The 20,687-nt window shown below is 38.9% G+C and overlaps 1 protein-coding gene across 1 annotated transcript in view; it reads left to right on the forward strand.

Moving 5' to 3' along the window:
* LOC121865031 (3'-5' RNA helicase YTHDC2-like) overlaps positions 1-20,687 on the forward strand; it is a 49,116-nt gene continuing 28,429 nt past the window's right edge. The window contains exons 1-11 of the mRNA XM_042364347.1: positions 1-109; positions 6,531-6,651; positions 7,843-7,933; positions 8,465-8,658; positions 9,039-9,241; positions 10,483-10,649; positions 14,702-14,796; positions 15,546-15,710; positions 16,110-16,164; positions 16,410-16,594; positions 18,934-19,061. Coding sequence (XP_042220281.1) covers positions 6,537-6,651; positions 7,843-7,933; positions 8,465-8,658; positions 9,039-9,241; positions 10,483-10,649; positions 14,702-14,796; positions 15,546-15,710; positions 16,110-16,164; positions 16,410-16,594; positions 18,934-19,061 — 1,398 coding nt within the window. The 5' untranslated portion in view covers positions 1-109; positions 6,531-6,536. The remainder of the gene's footprint in view (positions 110-6,530; positions 6,652-7,842; positions 7,934-8,464; positions 8,659-9,038; positions 9,242-10,482; positions 10,650-14,701; positions 14,797-15,545; positions 15,711-16,109; positions 16,165-16,409; positions 16,595-18,933; positions 19,062-20,687) is intronic.

Genomic DNA, 20,687 nt, shown 5'->3' on the forward strand with positions numbered 1-20,687 from the left:
TTGTCGCTGGAGGTGTTCGCGTGTTGTGATCGCTGGAAGTGTTCGTTAACTGTTTGTTTTGGTCAGGAGAGGAACAGACTGCAGTGTTGTGACTATTGGACCGCCTCCCGTAAGTCGTAGCAACGTATTAACGCGGTGCACTAAGATCTGAGCGAGTGTGTGATGACTAATGGGTGTGAGAAAGACGTTGAGTGAGTGTGTGATGACTAATGGGTGTGAGAAAGACATTGAGCTAGTGTGTGATGACTAATCCTGCCACCGTAGAGATTAAATATGAGTGTTATACCTTCCTGGCCCCTTCAATGTACACGACCAAATCTGCATTGATCTGAGAAAATGGTTTATTGTTTTGTACACTGTCTATCAGAATTAACATGAATATTTGTGTGTTGTCAAGATGTATATGTAAGGAGCAGGTAGAACAAAACATGTACTAATATATTTATTCCAGAGTACAAAGCTTGTGGGTGATAATGGAAACGGTCAGAACAATTTGGGAAGTTATATTTTGGAGTTCATATTCTAAATACAGTATATGTCAAATTATTATAGGGAATGTATGATAATACCGCTACCGCCAGAAGGAGTTATTCGAGTTTTTTCATTTTCCATAAGTTCTTTATATTATATATAGTACAGTAAGTATGTACAGTATTTTAAAGGAGACAACAACCTTTTTTTTATTATTTGAAGTTTTGGTCATCTTGGGAATATTAGGGATTTAGGTCAGGTTAGATACGGTTTCTGGGTTCTGTGGATAGGATATGCTGGTTAGGTTATGTTAGGTTAGGTTAGGTTAAATCAATTAGTAAAGATTCATTTCAACGCACCCTTCATTTTTACAGGGAAATATATTGTTCTCGTGTATTTTGGTGTGCTTTGTTAAAATCTGACCTTTGGGGGTGGGGGGGTGGAATCTCCGTTATGAGAAAATGTCAGAGATATAAAGAACTAATCAACCAAAGAAACCTCCCTAACCTTACCTAACTTACTAGCCAGAGGGTTGCCACCCTGCCAAATTAAACAGAAAGTACTTATTTTGATATGTGGTACCAGTGGATACAACTTTGTTGAAGCGTCATGGTGTAATTTTACATTTTTGGTCGTTGTGAGAGTGCAAACAGATGACAGGCATATTTTTCGGAAGAGTGTTTACAGTAAATGATTCAACTTTTGACATTACCTCCAAAATAATGACTATCCAAAATGTTGAAAGGTAACATGACCTATATCTAAAGTCCAAATAGCAAAATATTAACTCTTTCTAAAGAAACTGGTGGGGACGTTAAACGAATCTTTACCTCAAAATCATTCAAGACGTCAAAAAACATAGGGATGACTTAAACTTAAATACTATTAAGTTTTATTTGAATTATAAGTATTTTTTATTGTTCTAGTTTTTCTCAATCTTTGATCATGAATTGCCTGTATTGGTCAGGGCATGAAAGATGAGGGGAAATTGCAGGATAAAACATGGTGAAAAACTGATTATATGACACTAAAATGATTCTCTACTTGCTTTGTATGTGAAGAAATTAATTATTTACTTTAAATACACTTCCGAAAAATCTGCCGACTCACCAAGTCGTCAGTTCGCAACCTACCCACTTAGTCCGAGCGTAATCTGACATCCACAAAAACGTAATTTACATTTTACACCATAATGGTTCAACAAAGTTGCTTTTATTCATACCAGATATCAAAATACAGTAAGTACTTTATGGTTAATATGGTGGGGGGGGTCCGTCCCCGGCTAGGAAGTTAGGTTGGTTTCTTTGGTTGGTTGGTTAGGTCAGGTTCTATTAAGTTCTAGTAAATGTCCCCTCGTTTAATATATGTACTACAGTATATTGATAAGAATATCCATGGACAAAATTAACAAAATCGAACAACTTCCGGTGGTAGCGGTGCTCTCATACATTACCTTATTCTGTAATATTTTTACTTCTCTTGCACACCTGATTTAAATTAGTTCTCTATATAAGTACCCAACTAAATTATCCCATTGAAACAACACTTCGATTTAGTGCGGATTCAGTTTAAAGCGACCTCTCTTGGAACATATCTCGCGTTATATCGACGTTCTACTGTACCGGGAAAATTTTCTCAGAATTTTCCGGAATAAATTGTCCCTCAGAAAATCGGTCCCAAAGCCGGAATTTTTCAGAAAATTCCTGCTTTGGGAACGATTTTCTGAGAAAATTCCAATTCCGGCTATCGGAGAGTTCCGGGTTTGAGGGATTCCGGCTAACAGAGATATTACTGTACATCTGGCCACAGAAAATTCTATATACTGTACCGTATTATTTTATTGGTAATTTCAAACTATTAGGAAAAAATCGATCAAATACAAATAATGTACTGTATGCAAGATTATGGATACAAAGAAGATGAAATCAGATTAAATTCTAAATCAATTTGCTAAGAAAACCAACACCTCTATGTTTAACCTACAGTACATTATATACAGTACTATATGTCCAGTAGCTAAAACAACTATCTGCAGGTGGGGGTCGATATGCTCCAAAATTTCGCGTGTGACTAGTGACAGGCCTCATATACCACAATTTATCTCCCATGGTCTTCTATTATTTCCCACAAAGTATGCACAGATAGTTGCTTTAGCTACTGTACATCCCCCAAATAATTTTGTTAGCTTTTCCATCGCTACAATTTGAAACCCTAGATGAAATGCTTTGGTATGATCCTCAGTGCATCATCATAAGTTGATATGCCTGCTTGCCATATCAGCTACGGCTAGACATGGGGGTAGGATTGTGGGAGGGAGTCGTCCTTGTATGGCATGTTAGATACTTCAGTATAACATGAAATCCATAAAGCTATACAGTATTACTGTATATATTGTTCGAAAATGTAGACCTTGTAGTCATCCATGCTCAAAGGTCGCGGATGTAGAACTACTGAAACAGGTCGAGCAACATTACTCAGAAAACCTCGAATCACATCGACCACGTGGCTGACGATACTTTTTGGGGGGACAACATGATAAAAGTGAGACTTATCGGGGTATCGCAAGACGACTAAATGAAGATACAGTAGTGATAAAACATTCAACACTTAAATAATACTGTAATGATAGTTTAACACCTACAGCTGTCCTCACCAGAATCCCATTTATGTCATACACATCCCCGCGGGTCCCGGTTAAATAGCTGTTGGTTGCTCGGCCAGCTGGTGCGGTCAAATAACTGATGGGTATTCGGTTGGGAATACCGGTCAATTAACCACTTCGAAAATATAAAGTAAAGGTGGAGGAAACGTTTTATCACCAGAAGAAAATTATTAAAATGCACCAAAATTTCAGATGCTATATGTATGATACTAAACAAGAAAATGGGAATGACAAGACACAGAACCTGCCTTAACTTACCTTACTCAACCAAACTGACATAACCCAACCAAACTGACCTAACCCAGCCAACCTAATCTCACCTAACTGGGAGCCCTGCCCCTCAGTCTCCCCCAGCATATAAAGCAGAAAAGGCTCACTCTAATATCAAGTACATTAAGTCCTCGCTTAACGTCGGGGTTATGTTCCCGAAAACGCTACGTTATACCAAACAACGTTAAGCGGATCAATTTCCCCCATAAGAAATAGATAAAATGCGGGAGTTACGTTCCTGAGCCTCCCTTTTCCCCATGAAATGCATTACATATACAGAAATTCAATGGCATTTCTTATAGAAAATATTATATACAGGTATATAAATAAACTAAATAATTTTGTATTGTACTCACTGATGGACGGAGGTGGTGGAGCGAGTGTGTGTGGTGGGTAGTGGAGAGGAGGAAGAGGATGGCGAGTCACTGAGACCAGGCGGGTGGCTCCTCCTCCCGGTTTAAAACATCCATTTTCGTAGCAAGGGTAATGGTCTTATGTTGCTTCTTCACAACACTAGCATCAGTAGCACTTGATGTGCCCTTGGATGCCAATTGTATGGTTAGAGTACAGTATTTAGAGCAAAAACACTAAAGTACACACGAATGATGTGGAAACGTAACAGAGACTGGCTTGGTGTCGCTTGGGTATGCTGTGACGTTCCGCTGGTGAGAGGTAGCACGCTGAGCCGAGAGAGCGTAGCGTGGCCAGATGAAGGGTAAAGAACCAATTTTTTTTTTTAAGATACACGACTGTACAGTACAGTTAGACTCCCCACTTAACGCCAATCAATTGAACCCAGAGGGTCCCGGTTATGAACCGCTGTATGAACAACAGAACATATGGGATTAATTCCAATAGAAACCGCCACCCCCCAAACTCCACTTTTGAAGGCACATACCCATGTTGTAGTAAAAATAACATCTTAATTTTATGATGGTACATGCACACAATTAACACTTAGAGAAATGAGAAATACAGTCGCTAAGTTAATGTCCATTCAAATAATGGACTCAACTCCTCCCCCTCTCACACTTCACAGCCGGTTATCAGATGGTCGGTCGGTCCCTCCCCACCCCTCACCAACCAGTCCCAAGGAGATGTGTGGGATAACCTCAAACTAAAGTTAGGAAAATATAATTGACATTGCTGGATTCCTTGTAAGACCAGGAATATTTTGAATATAAATGTCATATATTTTGCACAAAAGATAACATAGTTACCTAGAGAAAAATTTTTATCTAAAAATTGTAAGTTTAAAGCAAAATATATGATGTTTATATTCAAAATGATCACCAAATTATAAGAATTCCAGCAATGTAAATTATATTCTGACAGGGTAATTTGTATGAATTTTATGAGCTAAAACAAATATCTTCAGTTAATAAAAAAAATAATAATCTTCACAACACTATCTGTCAATCAAAGTACCCCACCTTGCCTCCCCCCCTCTTCCAACCGCGCGGTCAGTCCCAACCCTCCCCCCCACCCCCCACCAATCCTCCCTTCCAGGGTTTTTAACATTTAGTATTAAATAATACCTCAGATTAAAGTTAGGATAATATAATTGACATTGCTGGATTCCTTGTAAGACCAGGAATATTTTGAATATAAATGTCATATATTTTGCACAAAAGATACCATAGTTACCTAGAGAAAAATTTTTATCTAAAATTGTAAGTTTAAAGCAAAATCTATGATGTTTATATTCAAAATGATCACCAAATTATAAGAATTCCAGCAATGTAAATTATATTCTGACCGGGTAATTTGTATGAATTTTATGAGCTAAAACAAATATCTTCAGTTAATAAAAAAAAATAATAATTCTTCACAGGGTAACAGATGGTCGGTCGGTCCCTCCCTCCCCCCCACCCCCCACCAACCGTCCCAAGGAGATGTGTGGGATAACCACTAAATTTTAATAAATAATACCTCAAACTAAAGTTAGGATAATATAATTGACATTGCTGGATTCCTTGTAAGACCAGGAATATTTTGAATATAAATGTCATATATTTTGCACAAAAGATACCATAGTTACCTAGAGAAAAAATTTTATCTAAAAATTGTAAGTTTAAAGCAAAATATATGATGTTTATATTCAAAATGATCACCAAATTATAAGAATTCCAGCAATGTAAATTATATTCTGGCCTGGTAATTTGTATGAATTTTATGAGCTAAAACAGGCAGTCAGGCAGGGTGGCGGGTGGGGCAAATCTAAAAATAGCGTCTCGGACACTCACCGCGTATATGTGGAAAAAATCCGCGTTAAGTGAAAGTTCAGCTTTGGCAAGGCACCGCGTATATGCGAAAACGCGTTAAGTGAAACCGCGTTAGGCGGGGTAAAACTGTACTTAAAATTACAGGTATAGGGAAATGTTGTTGCATCGTTGTTATTACTTAGCTACTTAAGAGAAATTGAAAAATAAAAATTTCCAACGCAAATATTATAGAGTAAAGTAATTATACAGCCATTCCTCGACTTACGACCTACTTGACTTCCGACCACCCGGACATACAACCGCCCCAGTCGTACCAAAAAATTTTCAAATTACGTATTTTCAAGTCCCGACTTTAGTGACTGCGCTGTGTACTGACAAAATTTTCGTTTGTAATTCCCCTTAAAATGGCTGTCATACTTAAAAGTGAGAGTTTTTTGGTGCTGAGAAGAAAAAGAGACACCCATTTTAGATTTTCTATTTATTATTTTCCCATTTTCGACTTACGACCTGGATTTGGGTCCCTAACCCCGTCGTAATTCAAGGAGTGGCTGTATTTTTTCTTTATTATTATTATCATTTTTATTATTATTATTATTATTATTATTGTATATAATAGAGGTGGAGACTGTTATCACCCAAAGATGTTCTTTGGATGATAATAGAATTTACTTCATAATTTTTTGGGAAATTTGGGACTTTTCTGTTTTAATGAATTAATTCTTAGTTAAGCAATACAGTGCAGTACGGTATATCTTTGGTTGTTTTTCTCTATTACCGGTATATGAGTTATATTATACTGTTAGTACCAAGGAATTTCTAACCTATGTGTACAGGTAATTAGTTTTCATTTGGTTGCATCATATTACCTAATATTAAATTAAAGAGAACTTAATCTTGGACAGGTCAAAATGGGCCGTCGGCGCGGGCCAAACCGTCTGGTGAATGAGGCCCAGGTTAGTGAGGAGCTGAAGATTACCATAGCCCTGGCACTGAAGAAACTCACTCAAAATGATGACCAGAAAGGTAAGGTTTACTGACTATATTAGAAAATTTATGACATGTAACACAAATATTTATTTTTAAATTTTATTTAAAAATTTTCTCACTTATCAGCTTACTGGCCATGCAGGTGGTTGGCCTGTTCTTTGTTATCTAGTGTTACTTCATAAGGAATCTGGTTTACCCAGAGGAAACCTGTGATGTTTGGTAGTGGGAGACACCCCTCTATGTGTGTCCTGGGCCAGTGGTGTAAAGTACTGTACACACGTTACTGCAGCACCACCAACACCAAACAATATTGTTGTGCATGTTCCATCATACAGGTCAAAGCATTGTGATACACTACAGTACATTTGGTTATGAATTACTGTAAAGAAAACTGAACTGGTGCTTTTTCCTCAGCAAAATGATGAACTAATTTTTTGCTCTTACATGCATTGCACGAGTGTTCTTACCATATCTCAGTGTCATAGTCATCATCATTGTTGTTAAAAGTCATTGATATTCTTTATGTTTTAAGTTTTCAAATGTGGCATATTTGAGAAATCCTTTAATATCATAGTGCACTACAGGGAAGCTCCAGACACTGCTTATTATACAGGACAAAACCCATATGATTGCTAGGGGTCACAGCTCAAGGTTGAAGAAGCCACAAATCTAGAAAAAGGGCAAACTTTTTCAGAGGAGAATTATGAACTAGTGGAACAATCTGCCAGAGAGTTTTGTGACGGCACCGAGTGTGAGCCTTTTCAAGACCAGACTTGACCAACACTGGAGTAGGTTCAGATACATTCAGGAGCCATTGCATGCCCAGTACTTGCTAACAGTGCATAACAGAGATGTGACTGACCGCCCAAGTGGCTAACGAGCCAATGAGTGGCGAAGATGATGAAAGTAAAAATATTTCCCGTCAAAATTACAGATGTTGTTATGTCATGATTGTGAAATGTCCTCTCATTAATACAGTTTTCTGTGGCTGTTTCCATCCCTCTGTATTAATGAAACTTTATATGGTAGTAAGGGGGAATAGACAATACAGTACTGTATAGCACAACCCTACCGAGACAACAGGAATCGTGGCGTTCCTTTTGAAATTTATGTGACCACTCTGTAAAGATAGTTAGCGGAGTGAGTGTACAGTACAGGCTTCACATCAGTAAGGTTATGCATATTGTATCATTGATATAAAACTTATATACAGTTTTGTGCTTTCAGAGTTGGAGTTACCATCATCCCTCACATCAGAGGAGAGGAAATACATCCATTTTTTGTCGCAGCAGATGGGCTTCAAGAGCAAAAGTCGAGGGTAAGGAAACATTGGCTTTATAGTGATGGTACAGTATTGAGTGAGACCCCCAGTTTACGGATTTTGATCTAACAGACTAACCTCTCATACTGAATACACTTAGTCCGTTAAATACAAGTTCCACGGTACTGAAATGGTTTCAGCTGCCCCGCTCTCCCCTGCTCTAGCTACTGCCTTTTCTTTAAGGGAACGAGGCTTAACTAAGGGAATGTCTGTTTAAGCTGACGTTCCTTCCTTCCCTTCCTGACGTTCCTTTAAGGTGAATGTTGCCTTTGATGCACCGAACACACAAAAATGGGAGAGTGCAATAGGAAGGATAAGTGAGGTAAATAAGATAAATGAGGTAACTAAGATATGTGAGGTAAATAAGATAAATGAGGTGACTAAGATAAGTTAGGTAAGTTAAGTAAAGAAGATAAGGTAGGTACTGTAGATAGATTTTTTTAATGAGAGAGAACAGGTTAATGGTAATAAATCCAGTTTATATAATGGGCAGCGACCTTAAAACTACAGTTGCTCTTGTGATTTCAGGAAAGGCTCCTCCCGCTACCTGACAGTGTACAAGAAAGAGGGATCAACCATTATGAGCAGTGAGGCTGTGGTTAGTCTGGCTGATCCTACTCGCTCCACCATCTTAGGCCTCCTGCAACGCTGCCCGGTCACCAACAAGGAGCGACAGGACCTTCTGCCAGCCACTGAGAGAGACCGACTTATGAATCCTGAGTGTGAGTTGGGGTTGTGTTTGTTTTGTTTTTGTCTTTTTAACGTAGGGCAGGCCTGGTATTTATTTTTGACAGTATTTAAAGGGTAACCCGATTCTCTGGGAATATACGACACATGTGAAAAAATTAAATCTGATCAACGTAAGTCTTTAGTTTTACCCTGATGTCTTAAATGTCATGACTGATACACCTAGATCTCAGAGTTGATGTGTGCAGCCTTAATTGTTACTGTCCACATTGGTCTTGCACTTTCCTCCTGTACTGTACTATTTTCCCCCATATCTCTGCAATTTTTGTAACACAAAAGTTGTACATTATGAAGAAAGATAATATAAATGACATAAAATATAGTGAAGTATAATGAAGAACTCGTATGGTTTCAGTAAGAGACCTCAGTGTATTACGATCCTTGGGCCGTCTGACGCCCGGGCCGCCACAGATTCCGCCGCCGCCAAGTCTCAGCGATCTGACGGCAGAGGCGAGGAAGTTACCTATATGGAACATGAGGGACCAACTCCTTGCCGCCGTTCACCACAACCAGGTCATCTTGGTGTGTGGAGAGACTGGATCTGGCAAGACAACTCAGGTTAGCACAGTCTAAATAAATGTTACATTCATATCTAATAATGAAATCATACAGTAAATGTAACACTTTACCTTGAAAAAATATGAATATAACTTGATGGGGGAGAAGGGTGATTTTGAGGTAGATAACATCGAGCTTCTCTTCAAGGGTTATAGCCTTTCTTTTACGATCATCACCGGGAATGCGATCACCAGAACGCTTCTTGGAGATATTATTCTTTACCATATTCACAGTTAATACCACAAAATTGGAGAAATAGCAAGCAAAAATCGCGTTACAGCAAACAAGCGTTCGCGTTATACAAATATCGTTCCTCTATTCATAAATCGCGTTAGAGCCAATTCGCGTTGTCAAAACACGCGTTATAGCAGAACTCACTGTATAATAATAATAATAATAAATACAAAAATACAGTAAAACCTTGATTAACCGACATTCGGATTAATCGCCGACCCCGGTCCCCTAAAAAAAATTATTACGGGGATTAGCCCACCCGGGTACAGGTTACTGACCCACATCGGGGCCTGGGGGGGGGGGCTAATATAATGTTAATAATAATAATAATGATAATAAAGAAATGCAAAAATGAAAAAAAATCAAGAGTGAGAAACAATATACCTATATGTATGTTGTGTTGGCAATAGTAAGAGAAATAATTGAGACCCTGCAATTGTGTGTAAATGAGGTAGAAAGTCAGAGCAGCAACCTGGGACTTGGTCACAATTTTCGGGATGCCATATAGCAGCAGAGTCTACCATTAGACAACACATTATGCTTCCAATATCTTTCCAGGCAGTAGTATCTCCTTGTTTAATAGCTGTCAGCCATTTCCATGTTTTAGACAGATGAATAACAGAAGTCTGCTTCCTCCTGGAAGCTTTGGGCCGAGTACTGTATTGCGTTAGTTGTTATTTGTGTTACTCTACCCTTCTGCACCCACCCTATTGAAAACCTATTCCATCCATTTATAATCAGCTTCCCAATTGAAAACCTCTTCCATCTTAATTAGAACCTTTTGAAACACATTTAAAACATATTTTGAGGTATTTAGATGTAATTGGAATACTGTACTATTGAGATATGGGTAGCTGTTTCCTGGTTTTCTTTTTACAGGTTACTTATGATGCTTCTAATGTGACTGTTTATTTTCATACCATAGAACATAATTATTTTGGTACTCTAAATATATCAATAAAGCTGGGAAGAGAAAATTAATGTTTTATGTATATTTTATATCCCAGGTACCACAAATGCTACTCCAAGAAGCCTCGTCATTGGGGAAGCCTTGTCGTATATTTTGTACACAGCCTCGAAGAATTTCAGCACTAACTATTGCAGAGAGAGTGGCAGCAGAGAGAGGAGAGAAAGTGGGGTATACAGTTGGCTATCAGATCAGACTGGAAAGCAAGTAAGTAAGAGAGAATTTTGTGACATAATTTTTAGTGTGTAAAATTATTTTCTAATTCGTATCACACTTCACTAATATTCTCTGGATCCATTTGGCAGAGATATATGGACTATGAATCTGAGATTGTGACCACACTTAAGATTAAAGTACTTGCACAGTGATTTATGAAGACCTGGGGTGAAGATGGAGGGGGACTTGATCTATGAAGTGAAGACAGGCAGGAGTGACCTAGGGGCAGATCCAGCACTCTATGGGGGGGGGGGGGGGGATTTTTTTGTGAATGGAAATAAAGTAACAAAATTTTGACAAGGAAGACATTGACATTTTGTTTAAGTATCATTAACAAATGCATTTTATGGTGGTTGTTAATTGGCAGTAATGTAGACAACATCTACAGATTGATGACAAAATGCACAGTATCGTGGCATTGTAATGTAGGTATATAAAAAAATCACAACGTATAGTAATGGAGCAAAGTTTATTGTCACGCTGCCCTGACGGCGACCACTGGTTCTTTGGTCACATTTCCACCACAAGTTGGTTGTGTGAGTGGCATGCTTGATATATATGAAGTCATTGTAGCAAATTTTGGAACCACACTTATTATTGTCAATAATTTCCATGGTAGTACAGTAATTTTATAATAGAAATTTGAAATTACAATTTTATAAGACAATGGTTTAGCAGTGCTGTTGAAGTGCTTCGTCACAACACCTCCTGCCTCATCAACTCACCCTTCACCTCGCTAACTCGCCTCACAGTGAAGCGACGGAGAGTAATTCAGGATCCAAACAGGTTCTCCAGCGGCTTGGGACTGTAGAAGTGCATTAATGAATTGACGACGAGTAGACCTACTAATGTGGGAGAATAGGAGAAACGGGAACATTCAGAGCGTAGAAACAACATTACAGTGATTAGAGTCCCTGAGAGCCAGTAGGAGGAAGCTGAAACAAGTATAACACACAACAAGTTCAAATTTCAAAATATTTGTGATGGGGCGCTGAAATTATCAGCTCCCACTCAGGGCATGAGGAGGCTAGGGCAAAGGCAGGAGGATCAACATGCAAAAAACTTAGCAAGGAGCGATACATTTCAGGGAATATTCATAAACCCAGATCGCACGGTAATGCAAAAGGAACAGCACAAAAAACTCTTGGAGTCCTTGAAGCAGAGGGGGAAGGAGTCGATGAGGAGCTGGGACGGATGTACTTGGGTTATATACAAGGCGTGAGTAGTGAGAACAAGAACACCAGCACAGAACCACAGAATGGAGGAGGGCCGGAGACAATACCAAGACCAGAGACATTGCAGAGGACAATTTCCAGCTTGAAAGTCATGTACGCTAATACAGTGGTCCCTCGGTTAACGAAATTTCGGTTAATGAACTGCCTCCCATAAGATTCTTAAATTCGGTTAATGAACAAAAATTCGGTTAACGAATTTCTTACGAACCGACCTCAACATATTTTCGCTTGCACTGGCCGGTCAACCAGCTTTAGTATTAGTCCGCCAATACATTAATCGGTTCTAGGGCTTAAATTCCTTACTATTTTAGTAAATATCAAGAAGTTTATACTATTCAATGATTTTAATAGTTTAATATTCAATTTTTTAGTCATTTTAACAATTATTGAACATAATTGAAGGTAAAGTGACTAGTTTAATGCGCGGCATCCAGCCTCTTAACACAGCAAACAGGCGTTAGTCTCTCTCTGTTTTCACTGGAGGTAACATCTTGCTTGAGACTCTTCAACTAAACGCTTTTTTTCTGTGTTTCCAAGCAAATTATTGGTCATTTTGAAATATATTTTACATATTGACAATATATAATGCAGTGCAGTGTTGATTTAAAGAAAATAATCTTGAAATACACCAAGAGAACTAAAATTTTATGGGTGAAATGGTGCCATGGGGTGACTTCTCTTCCACCCCAATGCCTTCTCTTCTTCCTTCTCCTCCACCCCCATTCTAATTCCCATCATCATCATCCAGGAGCCTTCTACATACACACCTCAAAGTAAGTGAACTTTTCTACCATTTTTGTTGAATTTAGGCAATTTTCGGTGAGCTGGAACCAATTACCCAAAAACCCATTGAAACAATGGTTTCGGTTAACGAACAACCTGCAGGAACGGATTGTGTTCGTTAACCGAGGGACCACTGTACTGACACGTTCCTCGACATGAGAGCGGAGTTTGTAACAATACTGCGGGTACATCAACCCAATATGGTAGGTGTTGTAGAAATGATGTACAAAAACGGTCCAGGTTCAAATATTACAAAGGAAATTATGATGGGATGAGCGAGGAGATGAGTATACACTGGCCTGACTTATTAAGGAAAAAGAATGCAGATACTACGCTCAATATCATAGCTCGTAAAGTAAGCCATTCAATCGATAAATACAGGGAAGTCACTGAAGTCTTTGACGGCTTCAGGCCACAATTTCTTTCAGTATGAGTGGACACAGTGGGAAGATAGATCATCAGTGCTTTTCTTAATTAATGTGATGCAGTCGGCAATGTTAAACTTTTTCCAACACTGCCTGACATCCATTTTGTCCTCTTCCAGCACTTGTCTGACCCTGGTGAAGTTTCAAGCAACATATTTTGTCTTAAAATAGCAATAACACCTCGGTCAAGTGACTGGGTGAGTGAGGCAGTTCTTTGAGAGAAAGGCTACCTCGATGTTAGGATGGGCAAACATTAAGGATTCCGGATGACCTGGGCAGTTGTCAATCACCAGCAGTAGCCTTATAGCCTTCTAGTCCACCTAGCAGGAGCTTCATCCATGGTTAAATCACAACTAAGTAAATTCTATTACACCTGGGCCTGACAGAATGGTCCCATGACACCCTTCAATGCCTCTCATGCACAGTAAAGTATCATAAAATTGTCATAAACGTTGATAACAGGAGCAGAGAAATCCCTCTAATAACAAGGGGCTCAAACACACACATTTCCTCCCACTCCAACCAACCAACTAGCCACGCCACCTGCACCAAAATTTGCTCACTTCTTCACTACTGGGACACTACTTTTACTACTTTGTTTAGCTAATGCCAGACAACTTTATTCTACTCAGAGAGGGCCACATATGCAAGGGGGTTAAAAAAGTCCTACTATATCTTGACTTCAAAGTTAAGTGAAAATCTTGCACACTAACCCTTAAATAAATAAATCTTTATATATATCGTCTCCCTCTGGGTTGTTTGATGGTAAACTTATCCATGAATTTGCTGATGACTAATTCCTTTGTTCGATAACCCCCCCTCCCCCTTACACCTGTGATCACCTACCCTGACTCCCCTGCACTGTGATCACCAACCCCCCCTGCACTTGTAATCATCTACCCTGACTCCCCCCTCCTCAATGCACCTGTGATCACCTACCCCCCCCCCACCACCATTATCAGGTGTCAGTGGTGGTAACACTTGTCATGCGAGGTCATAGCTCCTGTCACCTTACATCTACATCCTCTCAGCTTGGGAGGTGGTGGCAGCTGTGGGAGGCACGACGCTCACGTGAGGAGAGTGCAGCCTGGCCATGTGAATATATTCTGGGTCATCAGAGTCACTATCACCACGAGTTGTAAAGCAGCACTCGGTAACACTGTCAACATCCTCGGGTTCACGCTGCTCCATAGGAAACAGATGCTGTACAATTTCCTCGTTACTAAGGGTCTTACACCGTGATATGGTTTATCACACTGATCCAACATTGAGATAAGCCCCTCTAGCCACCCTCAAGCATTCCAAGTTGCCAGTTATTCTATTATTGCAATAATAATAATATGTCATATTGGTTCTCTTTCGAATTTGACCGTGTGCGAAATTTAAATCGCCAGGGGTATATACTGTATATGTACTAAGCACTGTGTGACAAAATTCAAAGGGTGTACGTGTCCATACATAACCTTATACGGGGTTATGACAGGTGATAGGCTTCAGATAAGATACGAATGAACTGCCACCTGTAGAGAGAAATACTTAATGCTGTACAGTACTTGACTCAAATATTTATTGTTTTTTATTTTATTTTATTTTTTTAAAGGTTATCACCGAAGACTCTGCTGACCTTCTGTACCAACGGAGTTCTACTACGTACCCTGATGGGGGGCGACTCTTCCCTTGCCAGTGTGACGCACAGTAAGTGGGAAAGGTCTCTCTCTGCCTTTTACTATACTTGATTATTATATATATATATATATATATATATATATATATATATATATATATATATATATATATATATATATATATATATATATATATATATATATATATATATATATATATATATATATATATATATATATATATATATATATATATATATATATAATCTACAATGAAAACGTGGATAAGATAAATCTTGATAAAATCACACGGGAAAATGGAAACAACGGAGTACCTTAGCTTTCGTCTTTATTCAAGACATCATGCGAAATGAGAGATATTACTGTACAAGATTAGTAATGCAGTATGGGTTGATTTTTTTTATTCTAGAACCCTAAATAATTCCCATACACTAAAAATGAAATCAGTTAGGAACCTGATATTTTGTGTAAACGTAGTGTAATGTTACAGAAAGATGTGAAGTGATCTAGAGAGTTATCAGGTATTACATAATTTATCACATGACCCGTCAGTGGCGTGCAATTTTTACTCGGTCACGCCCTTGCACTCACTGTATTTGTGGGTTGTGTTTTTGCGTTGTGCTTTGTGTTGTCCGTCAGTGGCATTTAATGGTTTCCACAACAGTCTACTTCCAAATAATATGCTTTACATTAATTAGAACTAACTTTGGCTTGTCACAGATTTTAGTACATTAATTTTTCTGTGAAATTCTTCCATTTAATCACTTTCCATAACTGAGAATCTCTTCCCTGTGACAGTCCTCGTCGATGAGGTCCACGAACGAGACCGATTCACAGACTTCCTCCTGTTAGTGCTACGAGACTGCCTCCCCAAGTTCCGGCACCTTAAACTTCTTCTCATGTCCGCTGCGCTGGATGTTAATCTCTATGCCAAGTACTTCAACAACTGTCCAGTGATCGATGGTAAGTTACCCCTCTCGTTGTATTTATTGGTGTTTATTATCCCAAGTCAGGGTGGGTGGGGGATGCAATAGTCACACTGTGTGTCTGTGAATACTTTTATTGTGGGACTCTTCTGCAACTTCTGTACTCATGAGAGAAATATGAAATTTATTGTATACGTCCGGTAATGTGTGAGGTGTAGCCTTTTCAGGATTAGTCTCATCAAGTCTACTACTTGAGAGTTATACTGTACTCGGTGGACCAGTGTGCAAGGTTGAGTCTGGGCAGGTTTTCATTAATCCGACTGCTGTTACTATGATAGCAATAAGGATGTAAATCAGTGAACATAATTTTCTCACTTTCTTTTTTTCATTGTTAGCCACTTTTACTTACAGTTTGTTATCTTATCTTTGACAATAGTTCCTGGAAGGTGTTACTCAGTGAAGGAGTATTACTTAGAAGATGTCTTGAAATAGTGAGTATTAAATTTCATCTTGTTTAAGACACTTTTCTCCCATGGGAGCTGCTCTCTAAGGGGAGGACTTTTTTTTATGAATATTTGGTAACTGTTATGCTTGAGGCCACTGCTGTCAATAAAAAAAGTACCTTGACATTTAGATTTTTTTATGGCGATCACACACACACACACACACACACACACACACACACACACAATTTTTTGGGGGAGATCATATTACACACAGTTATATACTCTTCCAGCACCAACTACCAAACTCCAGAGATGGTGAAGGCTTCCAAGGAACTGGATCAACGGCAGAGTGGACAGAAGACCGCTGCAGCGTGGACGCAGCAAATGTCGCAGCAGATTCTCTGTGATATGTCTGGGGCAGCTGCTGTCACCTCACCCAACAGGTCATTTATTGCCAGTCAAGCAAAAAATTACGGTAATATTATTTTATAGTGATTTTGAATTATGCACTTTGGGCTTCTTTCATATATGGTTGTTTTAGATGGATGAACCTGCGACTCATCTTCCTTAGTACTGTATGCAGGGTGAATGTGGTGTATTTTGAAGCAGGTCGGGGGCTAAGGATTCCTTTTGTATGTACAATATAGTATGATGGTGTGTCTGTGTCTGTGTGTGTAATATTTCTAATGTGTGTCCCTTTATGTTGTTCTCTATCCTTCTCTCCTGTATTTGGAGTTTTCTGGAACCTGTGATCCATTGAACATGCAATTAGAGAAGCACAGAATATATTGGATAGGCTGAGAGTTTTTTTTCCAGTATCAAAAGCTATTAGACCCCTTTCTCTCTCTCCTTGTGTGAAAATGTGTGATATGTTCAACTTATTTTACAGTTTTGGCATATGACTTGTTGACTAATGTTTATTCGGTAAAATCGTCATAGAAGTTTACAGTTGGCCCAAAACGTATACCGTATAGTCAAAAACAAAGCTATAACAATTGATTTGAAAGACTCTACTGATATTGCAGATATTTAGACAAGGACTTGAACACTCTTACTAGTTCATTGAGTCTTAAAATAAGCTTTATGCAATGTGAGAGTGGTTTCTCATGTACCATTCACTTCAGTATATATAATCACAGGATATTTCACTTTCAGGGCTGAAGTATCATATACCTTACTCAGAGACACAACTACGCACCAAAATTTAGACAAAAAAATTCTGTAGCCCATTTAATACTACCTCATAAAGTTGGAAGTTCGAGTAAATGGAACTTGACCATACACCTGGAATGTCTCATAGTAAGTGATGATCAAGATTTCAGAGCAGAACCTGAGCTCAAATATTGATGAAAGATGAAGTGATATATAGTAGGATACTTTTTATACTGTCATCCTTACCTCCTCATCTGCCTGTGTTGTGTGTCGAGCATCATTGTTGTCTCACTCAGGTCCTGGCAATGGTGTGATGTACAGTATAGTATTTGGGTTCTTCTTGTGATGAGTTGAGTCTTGACAACTCAGTGTTATGCCTCAGTTACTGTAATAATCAGGTTTCATGATGTGTATTGGTTAACTCAACATTTTCATGTTTCCTATCATGTATTGTACAGGTTGTACCTCTCTAGTCCGGCATTCTGTGGTCCAGAAACTCCCGTGGTCCGGAACAATTTTAGTTTGCCCATGGAGAAAATTAATTTGAGTCTGGTACTTTCGATGTTTGTCTAAATTTGGCCTTATTTACCCTACTTTTTTGGCGAATTACTACCTGTAATAAAGCAACATCCTAATAAACCAATGAAAATAACACAGATAAAGTTAAATAAAAACTAAAAAAACACAGAAAAGTTCTTATGTTCTACAGCTTTAGCTAGAGTTGAACCTGATGGCTTGGCAACTTCGTCATCCGAGTAAAAACACACAACAACATTGGCTGTCTTTATGTTTTCAACTTTACCACCACTGGTGGGTAGAATTTTTGTTTTAAATTCAGAAACATTAATTAGAATATATATGAACAGTAAATAAGTGTTGCTTTCATATTCTTATGTAGAGTAATGACGATATGTTTACACATGTGCTCACTTACATACGTGATCTCACTTTTTTCTATACCATTAATGGTTAGCTACTTCCAAAGTTCCATTTATTAACATTAAATAACATTACTTAAAACAACCATATTAATTTTACTACAGCTACAACCAGGGTCTTATTTTCTTCAGTTTTATATGTACTGTAGAACCAATCAGTCACTGGTTTTGTAAACATTAACGAAAACAATGCTGTCTCGTCTCCTCATGTGTTTTAATATTTTACGTATTATTAATGAATTGTATTGTTCATTTTGCACACATAAACATTAATTCAATCAAAAAGACATTCAGTAATAAACAATAATGAATGTTTTGTACATAGAAAAATGACGCTGTTTACACAATTGTGCATGTCTGAACGTTGGCGGGCTGCTCAAACCCGTCGAAATTCGAGTTTTCGCCGTCGAAATTTTAAATTGTGAAGTGTTTTTTTGTATGTCCAAATAAAAAACGTTGAATTAAAAACTCGTGAAATTTGAGAACCTACTGTACAACATTAAACCCTTCAATATATCTTCAAAGAGACCACGAAGCAGTGAAAGTGGTGCTAGTGCTTCCAAGTGTATGCACAAGTCACTATCTATCCAGGAAATGGGTGAATTTCCATGGTCCGGCACCGGTCAGGTCCCGAGGTTGCCGGACTAGAGAGGTACAACCTGTATCTGATTTAATTGCAACATGCAATGTTTGTAATGATTCCATCAATTATTTCTTAATACAGAGTTGGACAACACATTGAAAGAAGAAATGGACCAGTGCATCCAGGAAGCTTTCCTCAATGGTTCAGATGAAGCTTTCTCCCAGATGATGTACCTGATCATGTCAGAGAATGTCTCTCCAGACTATCAGGTTATTATCACAAATTACTACTACTATACAGTATATATATATATATATATATATATATATATATATATATATATATATATATATATATATATATATATATATATATATATATATATATATATATATATATATATATATATATATATATAAAACAACATTAAGCTGATCAATTTTCCCCATAAGAGGATACGGGAGTTACGTTCCCCAGCCTTCCTTTGCCCCATGAAAAACATTGCATATACAGAAAATCATTGCCATTTCTATAGAAAATAGTATATAGAACTACAGTACTAAGTTTGTATTGGTACTCACCGATGGGCGGAGGTGGTAGAGCGAGTGTGTGGTGGGTAGTGAAGCGAAGGAGGAGGACGGCGGGAGTGGGAGAGGAGGAGGGTTACTGAGACAATATGGCTGCCTTCTCCTGCGCTGACTGGGGTTCCTCCTCCATTGAAGTTTGTTCCTCCTCCGTTGTTGTTTGCTCCTCCTCGGCTGCCGGCTGTTATGAAGAAGCTGCTTCTGTCGTCCCGCAACGAACAAATGAATCCAGTGTTGACTGCTTGGTGCTACTCTTCTTCTTCTCCTTACAGATCTCAGTGTAACAACCAAGACTGTCATCAATGCTGTGTTGAACCTGTGAGCTACGTTCTCTGTTTGGGTCGTCATCTAGAAGCATTTGCATTGGTTGCTGGAACATGTTCAACGAATCTGCCTACCTCATGGAAGTTAGCGTTCATTGAAGTTCTTTTTGTCGTCGTCGTCTTCAACGGGACTGTGTTCTGTTAGTTGTTGCAGATCTTCGTTGGTGAGCTCTTCTGTGTAGGATGCCAGGACGTCCTCAATATCCTCTGATTCCAGCTCATCAAAGCCTGCCAGTCTAGCCAAGCTGAGGATATCCCTATTCACAGCTGGGACTAAGTCCGTGAATCCTGTAAAACTGTTGACGCATTCGGGCCACAGTTTACCCCACACACCATTCAGGCAACTTTCTGAAACCTCTTCCCATGCCTTGCCAATGTTGTCAATTGCATGAAGAATGTTGAAACCACGCCAATACCCTTGGATCGTTGGTTTATTTTCTCTGTCTGTAGCCTTGAGCAGCTGGACCATGGTGCGGCATAAGTAAAATGCCTTGAATGTGGTGATGATGCCTTGGCCCATAGGCTGCATCAGTGCTGTCGTGTTGGGAGGCAGGAATACAACTTTTACACTGTCATGCAAGTCATCGAGAATGGGAGGATGAGCTGGAGCATTATCAACGATTAGAAGAATTTTGAAGTCAAGGTTCTCTTGGCACAGTATTCCTTCGGTGCAGGGACAGCGTACACATTCAACCATTGGCTAAATATGGCGCTGGTTATCCATGCCTTCTTGTTTGCCTTGTAAATGACTGGAAGGTGATCCTTAGAGTAACCTTTCAGGGCCCGTGGGTTGGCAGCTCGAGAAATCAGCATAGGCTTCAGCTTGAAGTCGCCAGCAGCGTTCGCGCCAAGCAGCAACATCAAGCGGTCTTTTGCCGCTTTAAAACCTGGCACTCTTTTCTCCTCCTTGGAGATATAGGTCCTCTCAGGCATCCTCTTCCAAGAGAGACCAGTCTCATCCACATTGAAGACTTGCTTCGATGAGTAG

This window comes from Homarus americanus, unplaced genomic scaffold, assembly GCF_018991925.1.
Source record: "Homarus americanus isolate GMGI-L3 unplaced genomic scaffold, GMGI_Hamer_2.0 scaffold2539, whole genome shotgun sequence".
Classification (NCBI taxonomy): Eukaryota; Metazoa; Arthropoda; class Malacostraca; order Decapoda; family Nephropidae; genus Homarus; species Homarus americanus.